Source organism: Eupeodes corollae, chromosome 3, assembly GCF_945859685.1.
Source record: "Eupeodes corollae chromosome 3, idEupCoro1.1, whole genome shotgun sequence".
Classification (NCBI taxonomy): Eukaryota; Metazoa; Arthropoda; class Insecta; order Diptera; family Syrphidae; genus Eupeodes; species Eupeodes corollae.
The window spans coordinates 82,246,240-82,264,723 of NC_079149.1; the positions used below are offsets into that span (position 1 = coordinate 82,246,240).

General features: G+C 35.3%; 2 protein-coding genes across 2 annotated transcripts; both read right to left on the reverse strand.

Annotated features, from left to right (window-relative positions):
- Positions 1–3,677: 3,677 nt before the first annotated feature.
- Positions 3,678–12,435, reverse strand: LOC129952223 (uncharacterized). The gene is made up of 5 exons (XM_056064710.1): positions 12,283–12,435; positions 12,137–12,220; positions 11,531–12,068; positions 3,823–4,028; positions 3,678–3,756 (listed from the first exon to the last, which is right to left on the reverse strand). The coding sequence occupies exons 1-5, from the start codon at positions 12,313–12,315 to the stop codon at positions 3,703–3,705; spliced, it is 915 nt and encodes a 304-aa protein (XP_055920685.1). The 5' UTR covers positions 12,316–12,435; the 3' UTR covers positions 3,678–3,702.
- Positions 12,436–14,086: 1,651 nt separating this feature from the next.
- On the reverse strand, positions 14,087–17,644 carry LOC129950650 (uncharacterized). Its single transcript, XM_056062577.1, has one exon. It carries the CDS (start codon positions 17,642–17,644, stop codon positions 14,087–14,089), a length of 3,558 nt encoding a protein of 1,185 aa, XP_055918552.1.
- Positions 17,645–18,484: the final 840 nt, after the last annotated feature.

Consider the following 18,484-nt stretch of genomic DNA (forward strand, 5'->3'; position numbering starts at 1 on the left):
CCATCATCTTCGCTTCCGTCGCAATGCTCAAAAAACGCTCCACTGACATCACGCTTTGATCTTCCAATTATGTCAATATCATCTGCGTATCCGAGTAATTGGATGCACCTTTGGAAGATTGTGCATCTAGTGTTGACGGTTGAGTTTTGCACAATTCTTTCCAGAACGATGTTGAAGAAGTCGCATGACAGTGCATCGCCTTGTCTAAAACCTTTTTTGACATCAAATGCATCGGTAAGATCTTTTACGACCTTGATAGAGCAGCGTTCATTCTCCATCGTCATTCTGCACAAACGGATAAGTTTGACAGGTATGCCAAAACTAGACATTGCTAGGTGGAGCTCTTTCCTATAGATGCTGTCATACGCGGCTTTAAAACCGATAAGGGATGGTGGGTATCGATTTGAAGCTCCTTATTTTTTTCCAAGATCTGCTGTAGTGTGAATATTTGGTCGATAGTGGACTTTCCTGGTCTGAATCCACACTGATAAGGACCAATCATGTTGTTGACGAATGGCTTCAGACGTTCACATAATATGGCAAAGAGGATCTTATACGCAATGTTAAGGAGACTGATGCCTCTGTATTTGGCGCAGTTTAGAGGGTCTCCTTTCTTATGTATAGGGCACTCTATGCTGAGATTCCACTCATCGGGCATGCGTTCTTCCGACCATATTTTGCAGATGAGTTGGTGCATGCTCCGTACCAAGTCATCGCCTGCTGCTTTGAATAGTTCGGCAGCGATGCCGTCAGCTCCAGCAGCTTTGTTTGACTTAAGTTTAGATATAGCTATCTTCACTTCGTCAAGGTCGGGTATTCGGAATTGTTGATCTGCGTCGCCGAGGTTGAGTGGTTCTATCTCCCTTACAGCGAAATTCGGTTCGTCATCGCCGTTATATAATTTTGAGAAGTGATCTTTTCATATTCTCAGCATCGACTGCGTTTCTACTACGATGTTCCCCTGATCGTCTTTACAGGCTTCGGTTCGTGGCTGGTACTCTTGGGAGGTTTTTTTTTACCTTTTTGTAAAATTTACGAACCTCATTCCTTTGACATCCCTCTATCTCCTCGATCACGCGCTTCTCATGCTCTCTTTTTTCCATCTAAGAAGCCGGTGTTCTTCTCTCCCCTTCTACTCGTAGAGCTCGTGAGCAGCTCTAGTCCTTTTGTGCAGCGCCGTTTTGTATGTTTCTCCTCTTGTTTCGCTGCGTGCGCTTGCCGGCATTCGTCGTCAAACCAGGGGTTTCGCTGTGGTGGCCGTGAAACCTAGCACTTCAGAGGCGGCATCTCTGTTCACCGCGGGGGGGTGAGAGTAGGAGTTGATAGACAGAGGTGGGTTTTGAGAAAAACCTGTGGACGCTTGTGTCCTCTTGAATGCACTTGTCTACCATTTGAACACGTACGTAATACAATATATAGGTGTACGTTGAAACAGTGATTCCAATAGAAAATACATTTATTTTTATTTATTGATCAACTCATACATAATTACAATAAATATTTAACAAAAAAGAAAGAAGACATGGCTATATTTTGCCGTCTGCCGATTGATTGAAAAAAAAAACTGTTGCGATACCTATAGGCATGAATACAATATTGTGATAGTGACTCCCAACCGTATATACCACTTAAGAAATCTTTGGTTTCCTGAAGTGTGGGAAAGCTTTTGGAGAAATATAATCTTCTAATTGGCGCAGGAAGTGGAAAATGCCTTCCGGTACATTAAGATTACAGAGACTACAAGTCTTTCAGTCCTCATTTTAAATTTAGTACTGTTCATAGTTTGTCAAGCTGTTATTGAAATATTTAGTTGGACCAAGACAGTGATTTAAATTCCTATATAAGCTTCTAGATTCAGACAAGAGCGCGCGCTCAAGACAGCTTTCGTAAAAACGTTCATCTATCTGCGCAATGCACTCGTAGAATTTGATTTGCCAGTCATTTATGTTTTCAAGAGTTAAATTAAGTACCATTCCGTGTTCCGTAGCCAAATCAAACCACTCTTTAAATGGCGACATATTGCGTCCAAATGCATACGTAAGTAAGTGCTTGTGAAGATTTGTGCTTGGAGGCTTCATTATTTTTATAATGAAATCCGCATTTGCTTTGAGGTTCTTACAATAAATTTGAGGTATTCCCGCTTCTACATAAAAAGTATAGGTGGGGACTGAGGAAGGTAGTTTAAAAATGCGTTTAAAAAAAAGCACTGTAATCGCTCAAATTCTTCCACTTTTTCATAGCCAAAAACTTGATTCGCATAGCAAAGATAGGAGTTGATGGTTGCATTGAAGACCTTAAATTTAAATGACGTATCCACGTTTTTATTACAATAAAATTTAGGCCACATAAGATTGATTGCAGTTTTTGCCTTACTGACTTTTTCTTCTACATGTTGTCGGAAATTAAGATTGTAAGATAGAAGGACATCTACATATTTAAATTCCTTAACAACCTCTATAGGTTGGCCTGCCAATTGCCACTTTTCTCTCCTATGCCTTTTATCTGCCGTGGTCTGAAAAATCATGATTTTAGATTTTGAGGTGTTAATGTTTAAGTCCCAAGTGTCACAATAACTCTTAAGTTTATTAATTTGAAGCTGTAATGTAAGGGGCTTGTCCGTTAAAATCACTAAATCATCTGCATAGAGGAGTGAACTGAGGACGCAACCTTGTGGAACTCCAGTTTCAGTAACAAAAAAGTCTGACATATTACTACCATTCCAAACTGCAGCTGAAGTGTTCGCAATTAGTTTTTTGTAAACATTGAGGATTTTCGTAGAATCACCTATCAAGCTAAGCTTGTATATAAGTGAGTTTCTGTTGACAGTGTCAAAGGCAGCCTTAAAATCCACAAAGAAGGCATAGAGCTTTTTTTTCTTGTTATAAATTTTCTAGCTATAGTCTCCAGCGCAAAAATTTGATCGACTGTTGAAAGACCAGGGGTGGAATCAAATTGGCTATTGGTGGATAGTGAAATTGGCTATCATTTTCATTCCGTATGTGTAAGATGATTTAACTCAATTCACTTCGATTGAACAATTTCTGATTCAAATTGTCAAAATTCGTTGAGCGAATATTTTTCTTAGGCTACAGATAATTGATATACCCCTATAGTTTTCAACTAAGGTTGCATCACCCTTTTTAAAAATCGGACTAATAAGGGTCTTTAAGAATAGACTTGGAACGTCCTCGTTTAAGAAGATGTTATTAAAGAATATCAAAAGAGAATCATGAAAATTTGCAGTGCTATTCTTAAAAAACTCAACTGGTATGCCAAGTCCACAGGATTTGTCATTCCGTTTTTTATTTCTTTTCCGCATTAGAAATAGAGTACAAAATATTCGTTTTCGAAACTATTTGCTTTCGAAACGCATTGCAGATTAGGGCCCCTGATAAACAAACAAGATAAATCTTCTAGGAGATTGATTGATTGACTCAACAACGGAATTTTCGACTTCAAGTCATGTGAAATCGTTTCCATCAAGTACGATCTTGATATCATTTCTATTTATGCTTATACAATGACAATACTCTATTCCTCTCGCTTTCGTTTCCGAATCGCAAATGTAGTTAACGAAAATGAGAACATTTTCATAAAACTTCAAGCCCAAAAGATTAAAAAAATTTGAACAAATCAAAAAATTTAATATTTTTAAAAACTTAAATAAAAACACATAATTAATTTTAAGAACATTTAAATTTTTTATTTTTTATTCCGTGTGAGATTCAAAAGAGCATTGCTGTCTCTTAATATTTCCTGAAACAAAAAAATAAGTTTAAGTTTATAAAATTAAAAAAGTATTCAAAAGATTCATTTACAAACCTCACATTCAGCTTTTCCTTCATTTTTGTCTAAAATATCTTGCAATGTTTCTGAAATGTTAGTTTTTTGGAACTGAAGTTTTCCTTCTTTTGATTCAACAAGCAAACAAAGGGCAGAAAGTACTGTTTCAGTTTTAATGTCAAAGCCTATTACCGGTTCTACAAATGATGCAAGTTTGTTAACTGCACCTAACTTCACAAATTCATCTGAAACCAAATAAGAATATTCATTACATTTAAAATACAATAAAATAATCTGATAAAATAAAGTATACATATGTATATATTGTTTTTTTATTTTATGGCTTGTTTGATTGACACAAGCTTTCTCGGAAAAAAACAGTTATTTGGAAATGTTTAACAAGTTAAAATTGTCAAATCAAATTGAACGGGGTTTGATGCAACGAGACGAGCTGTTAATTTTTGTCTCTATAAAGCATCGTGCACATGAGCTACGAACTACGAACTGTGAATGTTCGCATATTATAATTTTGAGCTTTAGTTGAGCGCGAACTTTGTATATTAATTTGGATAGTACTATCATGAAACACAAAATTTTGGTACGAAAGGCGGACCATGGGGGCGCTGCCTGTACGAAAATTAAGTGTGGAATCTAAGAGCGACTGGATGTATACAAACATTGAAATAAATAAATAAATAATAAATAAGTCTTTGCCAACGTTACCTGAAATTTGTTTTATTCATACCTATCAATGTATAGAAGATATGCATATACAATACATTTAGTTGTATGTGTTTTAGATTTGTTAGCAGAAAATTGTATTCATTTGATTTTAGATTTTCTATTTTTGTGAAATCTGAAAATTTAAAAGCAACGTTTTCAAATTTAAGTTTTGATACAATGCTTCGTTGCCATATTTTGAATTTTTTATAGCAAATACATTCGATGCAGGTTTTTTTTATTGTAATGTGGGTAGATATGTAAAAAAGTAAGTATTAAGGAGGTTGGTGTGTATTAAGCTGAATTGTAAGGACTTTAGTCGTTTCGTAATTGCAGTTAAGTCATGACTCAAGCTAGAACTAAACAATCAACTTCTGTGACTCTGTGACGTCATAAAAACATAAATATTATGTGTCAACGCACGCACCGTCAACGTTCACAGCTTAAGTTGTTGACTATCACACGATTGGACAAAATAATATTTATTTAAGCCAACGTTATTTTTATTTTTTTTTCATTTTAGAGTGTGAAAGAATGTTAAAATTGGTATAGTGTAAGCATATTACATAATTATTGTGAGGTTTTTAATTATTGTAGATCTACAAATGACGTCTATTATACGTGAAAGAGTCAATGCGTTGACCGTTTACGTTGACCTTCTAATAGTAGCTTCAGACTTTTTTCTTTAATATTTTTTAGTGCCAAACAACTGTGTTAAAATTGGAAAAAAAATGAGAATTTATGCATGTTTAAATGTTTTATTTTAAAACATTTATCCTTTTGGAGTTAAAATAGGTACATGAATAAGTACGATAGTATGTGTTTAGGTTGGCAGGTTGTTGCGTAGATAAAAATTTAAGGTAGTTTTTTAGGGAATAATTTTGTTAAATTAATGTATCAAACCAAAAAGGTAACAAAATTAGTTTAAGAACCTACTATTCTCCTCACCCTCATTTTGGTTGTTTAAAAAAACGGATACATTTCTAAAGATTACTACACTATCTTCTTCTTGCTTCTTGCGTTCTTAGGAAAAAGGGCTATTTTTTTTTGGCTTGTAAGATGTAATTAATCATTTAAATAATCACGTTACAAAAATGACATTCTAATTTTAAAGAATTTAATTAAGGAATAAAGATAAAAAAAAAATAACATTGAAGAAATACACACCAAATTTCAAATCAAAATTAAATTCATTTTTTATTTCTAACTAAATCTTTGTCTATTTTAATTTTCACCTCAATTACTATTTATTTATTTGTATGGTGCTAACATCAAATCAACTAAAAAGAGTTTTTAAATAAGTGACCATTAAATCTGTTATTTGAACATGAATATATTTTCAATATAGCGGCTGGAATGCAACCCACACTGATAACTTGTTTTTAATTTTTGAATAGGTATTTGAGTTAAAAGTACGAGGGGCGTTCAATATATTCTCGGTATCAGGGTGAAGCTGTGTAAAATTTCATATAAATGTGATTATTATTTACCGTTAAATCTCTATTTAAACAGAATCATAATGGCAACTGAGACGATGATGGTGAAAATTGAGCATCGCGCTGTAATTAAATTTCTCACTAAGCAAGGAAAAAGTCAAAAAACTATTCATGAAGAAATGGTGGCAGTTTACCAGGGTTCCGCACCTTCATTATCAACTGTGCAAAAGTGGTCAAGTGAGTTCAAGAGAGGCAGAGAGAGCATTGAAGACGACCCCCGCTCCGGCGCCCCGGCTAGTGCTTGTACGGGAGAAAGCATCAAAGAAGTCGAAAAACTTGTTCTCGAGGATGCCCGAATAAAGGTGAAAATGATGGCAGAGATCACCAAGCTTTCGACTGGTACCATTCACACCATCCTTCATGACCATCTTAACCTTTCAAAGGTCAGTGCAAGGTTGGTGCCACGAATGCTCACAGCGCCTCAGAAAAAAGTGAGAATCGCATGCTGTAGAGAGCTTTTGGAGATGTGTAGTGAGAACGCGGACGGTGTTATGCATCGGATTGTTACTGGGGACGAAACAAGGGTTCACCACTATGACTCTAAAAGCAAACAAGAGTCCATGTAGTGGCATAAAAAAGGAACAGACCCCCCGAAGAAGTTCAAAGTGCCGGGTAGCTCATGGCCAGTTTTTTGGGACTCAAAGGGAATCTTACTCATTGCGTACAAAAAAAAAGGTGAAACCATCAACACCAAATCCTACGCTTCCACTTTGCATAATTTGAGGGAGGAAATTAAAAAGAAAAGACGGGGTAAACTCGCAGCGGGTGTGTTGCTTCTTTATGACAACGCTCCTGTTCACACGGCGCGAGTTTCCAAGGCTGCTGTGCGAGATTGTGGTTTTGAAGAAATTCAACATCCACCCTGTTTCCGGATTTGAAAAAATGTCTTCGTGGAAAAAGATTTTCGGATGATAAAGACCTCAAGTCGGCAATAAATGGGTATTTTGCAGGGAAAGAGGAAACTTATTTGTTTGAGGGTTTAAAAAACATTATCTCAAGATGTAACAAATGCATTGATGTTAGGGGAGATTATATTGAAAAATAAAAACAATTTAAATTGAATTCGCATTTTCCTTCATATCGATACCGAGAATATATTGAACGCCCCTCGTACATTTTTACCAAGTTTTAGGATTGTTTTTTTTTTTTTATTTTGTACAAAAACTGTCAATTCGATTTTTCTCATAATTTCACCAGATGCCAAAAATGTTATTTTTCGTTGCATACAATTATTTTAAAGATAAAATAATTGTTTGTTCGTAAAATATTGGAGGGGACACATCATTTTTTCCATTTTTTATTTATTTACGAAAAACGTTTATTTTCCAAAAATGTACTGGTTTGGTATCACGTTACAATGTATGATATAAAATTTAACTCAAGTCGCTAGCGTCGTTGGTTCACCTTTTTTTTAAATTTTTTTCTTATTGCTATGGTAAAAAAGCAACCACTCAATTTGTTTGAGATTCTCTTATGCATGATTCTTCATTATTATCTGAAGTCAATATCTCCTTTGGTTCTTGAGCTAGGAGGACGAAAAAAGTGCAGAACTTACGGAAGTACGGACTCACGGACGTACGTACACACACACGCACATACATCTCTCTAAAAATCGTTTATTTCGACTATAGGGACCTTGAAATGTCAACATTTTCAATTCGACAAATCGGAGCAATTGCAATAACTTCCTATGGGAATTTAATAACATTTGAATTTTCTCAAGAAATTTCTAAAGTAAATGTAACTTGTATAAGTCGTTCTTTTTCATTATTTATCTCTAAAAAAATATCTGTCGCATTTGAGTCCAAAATAGTAGGTAAAACCTTAATTTTTCTAATTGCAACCAAAAATAAATTATATTCTAATACTTATTTTTTATTGTTGTGTTTTTTTTTTAATTTTCTTCATTTCCAATAAACCAATCAAAAAACAACATTAAAAAAAATATAAATAATAAATTATAACAAAAATGTCTTGCATTGCCTCCCTCGAACTTTCGCTGAGTGTGTATACATTCTTCTCTATCTTCTGTCTTTTTAATGATCTGGAAATTTATTATTTTATGTTGGAATTCTCGCTCATTTTTACTCCCACACCAATACATTCCACATGCAAAACATTTGGAACGAATTGTTTAGGAAGTCGTAAGAAGATGTCAGGTCGAGCGTTCCTCTTCATGATAGTACTATTCAAATTAATATTAATAGTTAAAATTCAACTAGCTTTGTGAATGCAAAATTGCACTACAAAGCAAGTCAATCTGGAACTGTCATACTAATGACAAATACAAAAAATATATAAAATAAGAAACATTTTGGTTTTCAGAACTTTAAATACATTTTTTTCTTTTTAAATTCAATAAAACCAAATAAAAAATATAATTTAATTGATTTATATTTGTATTTAAACACCGAAAGATTAATTTCATTTTGAATTTTTGTGTCCTTTCGAGCGGCTGATTGTGAAACGTCAAAACCAGTGTGCACTAACTTCACTTTGTAGCCGAAATGTTTACACTACGTCGCACAGTGGTGCGAGAGCGGAAAAAAGTCTTTTTAAGAAGTTATATTTATCCTTTTAAATTTTATGTTTAAGTACTCTTATATAACCCGAGCGTATGATTTAAAAGTATTTTTCAACATATATATTGTATGTTCTGATTTACAAGCCCTCAAAGTTGAAAAATAATTTTACTCAAATCGCGAACGGTATTTTCAACAAATTTTGAGATGTTTTTTTCCGAAGTTCCTTTAAATAAATTCTCTAGCTTCTTAAATAATTTAATTGGTCTATTTTCGATTATCTAAAATAAAAAAAAATGATTATTTATAAAAGATACCTTCTATAAGTAGTCTGAAGCTTAAGTACTAGGAAAAAATGTGTTTTTTTTTAAACTTTTTGATTTCAAAAAAAAGCTCCAAAAGACTCCAAGAAAGTAAGTATGCCAGCATATGCTCCATGCATTTATGTAAAAGCACAGAAAAAATCAGCTGCAGATACGTGCAGATGTGGAAGTTATGATCAAAAATGTTTCACTGAATCGGATTTCAAAAAACTGCGTTTTGACGGTGGTGTTTACCAAAAAGTTTGATTTCTTCGTTATTAATTGTCAGAATGAACTGGTTAAGCCCATTATTTTATGAAAAAATGTCAAACTTTATTTTAAAAATAAAACAAAATTAATACATTGACACAGGTCTGAGAATTTCGATTTTTGCGAAACCATTTATTTCTGCCCGGAAAATTTTTTCAACTTTGAACTCAATTTTCTTGGAAAGAACGCACGAAAAGCAATATAGTTTTATGATATTTTAAATTATATGATAGAGCTTAAAAAAAATAAAGAAAAGGATTAGGGATAATCCTTTATTTTTTTAGTTTTTTGCTAAAAGTAGGGCAGGTAGAAATAAAAAAGGTGTTATTTTTAAAGTTTTATTGCTTTGTTTTTGTTGTGTATTGCGTAATTTTGTATTACCTGTCTTATTAGAATAAAATCTCTTACTTAAATCTATATATATAAAGGATTAAATTAAAAAAAAGTCAGTATTGAGTTATTGACCATTTGTGCAAGGTGTTTAAGAAAAATGTTTACTCTGATCAATCAATAAGTGAAAGTGAAGGGAAATATAATAACAAATATACATATAGTGAATAGTGAATTCAATACATTAAAATGCATTCAATCGAAATTCCTTATTCGGTGTTATGTAGTGAACTTATCACTAATGGACATGATGTTCAAAATCTTCTACCATATTTTGAAAGGGAATATCCCAACTTAATTTCTGAGCAAATAGAAACTGTGCTGTCAGAATTAAATAAACGTTATGTGCCTCATTTTTTGAGTCGATGGAACGCAGTTCATAGAAAAAAAGTCATTTTGAAAAAAAATACACTCATTGGCTCGAAGGAGTTTTCGAAGTAGAACTAACCCAAAGTGTATTGGCCGAAACGTCAACTAATATGGGAAGACCACGAAAGAGTTTTGACGAATGCTGTGATCGAGCTAAAAGGTATAAGAGGGACGAAATTAGAAATATATTTCCTCAAAAAGAGATAAACTATGCAGCAACATCAGAGAGCTTTTCCTGCTCACAATTTGATCCGGATAAGGCTCTTGCATTATTTATACAAGCAGAATTGTCGAAACGCCAATATGAAGTATTAAGACATGCCCTAAAAGATGAAGGACATGATGTTTTTCCACCTTATATTAAATTAAAATGCAGCCGAATTGCGACGAATAAAGATGTGATGCATCACATACTCATATCCTCAGATCCAATAATAACAGGTTTAAGGCCACAGGCAAAAAAGAAAATACTTCCAATCAGCGCAGACGCTAAAAATCTCATTTTAGCGTCATAAAATTACTACTTCATAATTGTTTTTTATTTATTTTTTGTATGTATTTATCTATTTATTTATGTAATTTTATAATATACATAGTTAGTAATAATATTTTGTTTCAAAATAAAAAGTTAAGATTTTACTAAAAAAAAACTTTTATTTAAATATAACATCAAAAGCCTCAAATTTTAGAAAAATGTCAATAACTTTTTTTATAATAATTTTTTCTTGACCAAATTTTGACCAAGCATGTATAAGACTAATCTTAAAATGATTTAAAAATTTCATTAAAATTCGTTTAATAGTTCAGATTTTACAAAAATTTTTCCGCTCTCCCATACAAAAATCAAAAACCCTCAAATTTTAGAAAAATGTCAATAACTTTGTTTATAATTTTTTTTTTTCAACCAAATTTTGACCAAATATGTATAAGACTAATCTTAACATGTATGCCAAATTTTATTTAAATCCGTTGAACCGTTCAGATTTTACAGACTTTTTTCCGCTCTCCCATACAAACCGAACCACTGTGCGACGTTTCGTCTTTGGTAAATATACCCTTTCAATGCAAGACACCCTTAAAATATTAAATGAGTGCGACTGGAAAACACTAAGTAAATTTTTAGAAGATGTCTTCAAATATAGAATGCTTTTAGTTAGCGAATATGTTTAATTTGTAAATTTATCTATAAAAAACGTTTACAAGAATTATAATTCTTGTCAACCAGGCTGACGACTTAGCCATAGCTATAAAATTCATGTATAAATTTAAACTTAAGCAATTATTGAATTAATAAATGAATTTGAATATATGAATGTATATTTTCTAGACAACGGCATTGCAGTTAGAGGCTCTCAGCTAATTACTGCTGACTACTTGATCATTTTATTCAGAGCTCGTGAAACGCACTCCAAACTAGCTGTGATTGAAAAAGGAAGCGCTTTAAATGCGTGAGCTAAAAAAGAAGCACAGATTTTTGTTTTACACCTCAGGTTTCTGCTCTGATCTTAATAAGAAAAGCTCCTAATATAGCTAGAAATCACGACCAAGACTAAGATTCAACTTCAATGAATTGATATTATTATATGTCATTGGCAGTAAGCCTTTACTAGTTTTTTTTTTAATATGATGATCACTCTCTTAACCTAAAATCAAAAGAAAAAAAAGTATTTGTAGTTACCTCGAATGCCATCGAATTCTGCAGCTAGGGCTCTCAAAAGAAAGCATGCCTTCACAAATACTCTACTATTTTCACTATGCAGACGTTCCAAAAGGCATTCTAGTCCACCGAGTTCTATAAATTTTGCACTTCCATCCTCGAAATTTCGTACTAATGCGGAAATAGCATGCATGCTGCTACTAGCAACATCTCCATCTTCCTTAGTGCACACAATAAGCTCCTGAAGAGCGCCGGCTTGCAGAAAATGTTTCTGACAGAATGGATTGTTCTGAGACAGTTCAGCTATCACATATGCAGCGCAAATACGTAGCTTGGGGTTAGTGTTTTTCAAACAATCAAACACAACTTTGGAGCCACCTATCTGAATGAAGTTGTTGGCGAAATCTATGTTACCAGCAAGATCTCGTACAATATTAAGAGCTTCAATTTTGTCTTCAATTGTTGATTCCTTCAGCTCAAGGATGTGAATTGCTCTCTCTAATTCACCAATGACATCGACAGTCATACTTTTTATCGCATTTTCAAGAAATTGTTTTCTCTGTAGAAAAAAACAGACACACATGAAGGTATTTAAACAAAATAACAATCCACAAAAATGTGACTTGCCTCCGAATCCAACTGCTCATTTCCCGTAAAGGTTTGTGATCCATCCTCAGTTTTGGAATTTGTGATGGCATATTTCAAAATACCCTATTCAATTAAAATCTCTTTAAATAAACAAACAATTGTTTTTAATAACAAAGTCAAAATACCTGGAGATTTGCTTTATGTCTCTCTCCGTCCATTTCAAAAAATCATTTATTGAATTTCTTGCGTAGCGTGTATTTTATTTATAACAAATTATTATTTTTTAATAGCTACACTAGCCGGCCGAAGAATTGAGAAACTAATGAAAGAATATAAGATTACTCAATTCAGTTGGTCTTTTTTGGATCCATGCAAAACGGATTGTCATGCGTAGCCATAAGCAAATGCTCTATTGCGAATGAAAAGAAAAAAGGAAGGGCTTTGGATACGGTGACCATCCACCTTTTTAGACTACAGCATAGTTTAAAAAAACTTAATGTACTACCAAGATGAGATTCTACGTCGGCGATATTTCATGAATGTAAGAGAGCTATTGGCTGTATTAAATATGAATTATTATAACTTAATTGCTGCGTTTAATCTCAGACAAGTAGGATATCCGGATCAAAAACAGCTGAGACGTCAAAAAAGAAATCCAAAGGTATCCAATACTTTCTAGGGTATGTAGGTATCTGACAGATCAGCTGGTTTAACCCGTCATGGTTGGATTTTAAGAAACTTGAAAATTGATTTCACCTTTTTGTATTTGTTGGTAAACAAAAAGAAAAAAAATATTAGTTGGAGTTGTATTTGACGATGTTCTGTACATAATAGAAGACGAAGAAGCTATTTGTCTCCGAATTTCAGAGGGTAATTATGATCTATGTTTTTAAACCAGAGATCGAAAATAACCGTTGACCTTTATTTTCAATCGGTTTCTCACTGAGATTTATTTAATTCGCCAATTTCATTTTGGTCTTGGTCTGTGATTTATTTTTAAAAATTAATTTTTTAGGTCTTTGTGTGAGATTTATCATTTAAGTTCGCAAATATCTCTTATCTGTTGACTTATTTAACTAAAAATAAATGGAAATGGTTAACCTTAAACCTTTTCCGTAGAAAATAAATCAAAAATGGTTAAAATGATAAATTATATGATTTTCTTTATTTTGAAAGTAAAAAAAGTTAATTCTTAATTATTAAGCCTAACTAAAAGTTAACTCTCAAGAGTTTTTGAATTTAAATTATATCTTCTTTCACTAAGTATAAAACTTAGAGAAGAAAACGCCCTTTCCACTGATACTTGCGTTGCTGGAACGCCCAGTACAACCAGAGCGATCTCAAAAATATTAGGTGATTTTAGTTTGAGATTTTGAAAAAATGTAAGAATGTTGGTGTCCAAAGGCAAACGAGGGTAGACCGAATCAAAATTTTCGATGTCCACGTATAATTTTGTAAGTGTTTCGTTAATACTGACGTCACTGGTTCCATTTTCTTCCCGTTCTTGTTGCTCAATTCTATTTAAATACAAGTTTAAAAGTGGGTTATCGGTATCGCTGGCTTGACTTGTTGCAGTATTTGGACTTTCGTTGCTTGTCCTTGGATTTGCTTCTTGAGAAACTGAGGTTATATTCTACATAAGGAATATTATACGAAGATTAAATTACATGAAATTATACTTTATTTAAGAGCGAAACAAACAGAAAAGACAACAACAACAAACGAATTCATATTACATTTTGATTAGAGTTGGGTCAAAATTCTGTAAGTGTTAAAAATTTTTGAATTACTGTAAAGACTTCTGAATTGATTAAAGAACAAACTAATTTTTGTAGTAAAATGTATTTTATTGATAACTGATAGTAATGGTAATACTCAAAAAATTTTAGTTAATCTTATTCCATCGAGATCTAATTCAAAAGTCCGCGTTATTTCATGTTTTCTTATTCTCATCTTCTGATATACGCTGAGTAGTAGACCGGTAGGATTTTAGTTGTCTCTCTTCTTTAAATGTTCTTTCTTGTTTTCTGTATTTCGTTTGTCTTCAAGTTCAGTGATGCCACTTTCATTTTTCTTAACAGTTCCCCCCAGTTTGACAATTCCCGGTTGGGAAGTTGTTGAAACATCACTACTACCGATTTCCAGCTTCGCTAATTTTACTGTTGGTCGTTCAAAAACTCCGTGGATGGTCTGAATCGTTGCACTGCGTACCTGTCCATCGGAAGAAGCTTTAACGGAGATCACCTTTCCCTTTGGATAATTGTTCCGAGGGAGGTCTTTGTCGACGATGATGACGAGGTCGCCTATCTTCAATGGTTCCACCGGATTATACCATTTTGTTCTCAGAGTCAACTCAGGTGCATACTCTTGTACGAATCGATCCCAGCATTTGTTTGCAAATCGCTCCTTGTATTGATATGTGTATCGCAGTGTTTTAGGGCTATCGTTGATTTGTGCGATTGGTTGGGCTCCTCCAGAATCCAGCCTCAAGAAATGGTTTGGAGTCAAGGCTTCTTCTAGTTCATCGTTCAAAGGCATATATGTGAGTGGCCTGGAGTTAATCATACCTTCAGCTGCTACCAAGCAGCTTCTCAACAGCTGGTCAGTCGGCGTTTTTGTTGGCAATGAAAAGTATAAGGCTTTTTTGAATGAGCGAACTAAACGTTCCCACGCTCCTCCCATATGGGGCGACGCTGGTGGGTTGAAGACCCATTTTGTTGTCGGACTGATGAATCGCTTCGCTATGATGTTTGGATCTATTGCCTCAAGTTCACGTCGTAGCATCTTCTCTGCCCCAACAAAATTGGTTCCTCGATCGCAATAGATTTCTTGTGGAGACCCTCTTCTATGTATAAAATCTTGGAAGCATAGTATGAAGCTATCAGAATCTAACTTGTGGGCTACCTCAACGTGTACGGCTCTAGTAGTGAGGCAGGTAAATAAAACACCCCACCTCTTTTCTTGACGTCGTCCTACTGTTACCATGAGGGGCCCAAAGTAATCTACTCCAGTGAACATGAACGGATTACAATACAGCGATAATCTTGCTGGAGGAAGAGGGGCCATTTCAGGTGTGCTCGGTTTTGCTTTATTGATCTTACACCATTGGCACACTTTGATAACACACTTTAATTGTTGTCTTAACTTAGGGATTACGTACCTTTGTCTCAATTGGTTGACTACACATTCGTTATTGGCGTGCTGAAATTCTTCGTGGACTCGTTGAACCAGTAGCTTCGTAATCGCATGATCCCTCGGCAATATGATTGGTCTCTTTGTGTTGATGTTGATACATGGGGCCGCGTCCAATCTTCCCTTTACTCGAAGTAGTTGTTGTTCATCATCTAGATATGGTGAGAGCCTCTTGATTGAGCTTGAAGCAGGAACTCGAATTGGTTTATTTGGTATCTTGTTTTGTTTCTTGAGTGATGAAAATTCTTCAGAATAAACGTCCCTCTGAGCAATACGGAATAGAATAGTTTCAGCCTTTCGTAATTCTTCGCAAGATAAAATGCCAGTACTAGGTATGTCCGGTTGTAATTTAAGTTTGATATTTAAGTATCGATAGACGTACGCTGTAGTTCTCAAAAGTCTTTGCCAGCTTGAAAAACGACTTATGTTGATCCACGGTTGAAGTGCTTGATGAATGCATACAAGTTCTTCGCCAGTTTCATTTGTTGTTGGTATGTTCTTTGGCCAGTTGGCTTCTATGTCCATCAAAAAACTTGGGCCTTGAAACCATCGTTCGGAAGGGTCCAGCGTTGGTGGTCTTGTCCACTTAGTGGCGTCATCGGCAACATTGAATTTTGATTGAATGTACCGCCAGCTTCCACCTTGGTCGTTGTCTTGTACTTCGGCTACTCGGAACGCTACGAACTTGTTATAGCGATGGGGATTTCCATTTATCCAACTTAGTACTGTCTTCGAATCGCTCCAAAAGAATATTTTGTTCACTGTTATGGACATTTCATCGGTGAGCTTTTTGGCAAATCTGCATCCCATAACTGCAGCATCCAGTTCCAATCTTGGAACCGAGCGGAGCTTAATCGGCGCGACCTTTGTCTTCGCCCCTAATAGCGAACATTCGATGTGATTTTCTGAACTAATTCTGATATACGCTACAGTGGCACATGCTTGTTCACTTGCGTCCATGAAAACGTGTAATTGCACAGTTGTTCCAAGCCAGTTTGGTAAATTCTTCAATAGACATCTTGGAATGCGACACCTTTCAACTTGAGGAAGAACCTTCAGCCATATCTTCCATGATTCAAAGTGGTCATCATTTACCGGAACATCCCAATCAACACGACTACGCCATATGTCTTGCAACAAGATCTTGAGATAAACCAAAAAATGAGCTATCAGCCCAAGCGGATCATATATGGACATGAGGATTCGCAGAATGTCTCTGTTCGTTGGTCGGTGTTCACCGTTCAGTACTTGTTGGTTCCCCTTGTTGAATCGTAGAGAGAATGTATATTCATCACTTCGCTGAGACCACCACATTCCTAGAACCTTTTCTAACGCAGGATCGACACTCGGGTTTAAATCAGAATAATCATCAGTAGGCTGTGCATTTAGAGCTTTCATGACAGTCAAGGAATTAGATTTCCAGTTTCTGATTTCAAAACCAGCTTTCGCATGAACAGTTGTGACGTCTCTTGCCAGCTGAATTGCTTCCATTTCGGTGTCAACACTTTCCAAGAAATCGTCCACGTAATGGCTTTCTAAAATGCTTTTAACAGCCTTCGGAAACTCTTCTTCATATTTCAAAGCATTGCAGTTTTTTATATACTGTGCGCAGCTGGGAGAGCAAGTCGCGCCAAAAGTCATCACTTGCATCACGTAAGTGTCCGGTTCTTCATTAGTGTTACTTCTCCAAAGAAACCGTAGTACTTGTTGGTCTTTCGCAGGAATTTGTACCTGGTGGAACATTTCTTTAATATCACCAAAGATACATACCTTGTTTTGTCGGCTTCGTATGAGGACACCCAGGAGCGATGCGTTCCAGTCGATTCCTTTCATCAATAGCGTATTAAGCGAAACTCCTTCCACCTTCGCGGCCGCGTCCCACACCAGTCGAACTTTCTCCGGTTTGTTTGGATTTCGCACCGGGAAAATCGGTAGATACCAGACTCTGTCGTGATGTTGGTTCAATTCTTCTTGTGACAGCTTTCGGATGTAACCCTTCACTTCGTATTCGTTGATTTGTCGATGCACGTTGTCTTTCAGATCAGGGTCACCATCGAGACGTCTCTCCAGACACTTCATTCTTTGCAATGCCATTGGACGGCTATCTGGCAATCTGAAGTTCTCATACTTCCACAGAAGACCAGTTTCATAACGATTTTGATTCTCAACTTTATTTGTGGTTTGGTTCAATATGCTCTTCGCGCGAAATTGTTCTTGAGTGCCTTCAAAGTCTCTTGGTTCTACCACTCCCAAGCCGTCAACAGATATGAATTCTTTCACCATCTCATGCAACTTCATATCAGTCGCTTCTTGACACTCGCACATTTGGAAATTCGATTCTGAATTCTGATGCATGCTTTCACAATGGTGCTTCGACCTCACGTTTCGTTTGCCAATCGTAAGGAAAATAACGTAAAGTAACATAATGTGACTCCAAACGGAAGCTCGACGCCTTCGCTTACTACCTGGAGAAAGACTTTCCGGTAGATATGAAAAAGGCGATAAGTTCATTTGTGGAGGAAAATAAATATGAAATGAAATCTCTGGTGGAGGCTAAGTCTCAGCGAGCTAGGAAAATATGCGCCAAAACATTCCACAATGTGGGAATCGTTGTTCCAGTGAATAAAACCACAACAGCGGACAGCCCTTGATGGACAGCGATGCCAACATCAAGAAGATCCTCAGTTTGGTATGAATCTGGAACTAGGAATTGACCTTTTTGTGTTTCGGCCATAAGGACCTACACGAAATCGTTCAGAATTTTCCTAACCCCGCCTATAAGCTGCTTGGACGGCCACAATATATGGCTATTCTGAAAGCACATTTGGCCAACAGAAGCAATAGTCATAAGCAGTATTTTGGATTGAGTTTGTTGTGAAAGAAACTGTTTTAAATAAAATTAATTTTTGTTGTAACAGTTTTTTTTTTTTTTTATTTAATCGTATATTTTCTACACCATTAGCTTCTCTTTTGTGAATTGTTCCCACCGGTTGAAGTGAACAAAGAGTATAGCTGCAGCTAGAGAGCTGGTAGTTCTTGTTGGTTCATGTCGTGAGCCCATTTCAAACGTGCCCAGAACTTCAGCTGAAACTCTTTTTCGAGACGAGCTGCTCTATCACAGCAGAGGAAAAGATTATCGACTCAAGGATGTCAACGGCAAAGAAAAATCCTTAGGAGAATGTTTGCAATGCATAA

Bases quoted from the DNA above. Each gene is read 5' to 3' on its own strand.
- LOC129952223 (XM_056064710.1), bottom strand. From the start codon at position 12,315: ATGGACGGAGAGAGACATAAAGCAAATCTCCAG. The intron at 12,069-12,136 runs GCAAGTCACATT...TTTTTTCTACAG, and splicing joins ATGAGCAGTTGGATTCGGAG to AGAAAACAATTTCTTGAAAA. The intron at 4,029-11,530 runs GTAACTACAAAT...ATTTGGTTTCAG, and splicing joins AGAATTCGATGGCATTCGAG to ATGAATTTGTGAAGTTAGGT.
- LOC129950650 (XM_056062577.1), bottom strand. From the start codon at position 17,644: ATGCATCAGAATTCAGAATCGAATTTCCAAATGTGCGAGTGTCAAGAA.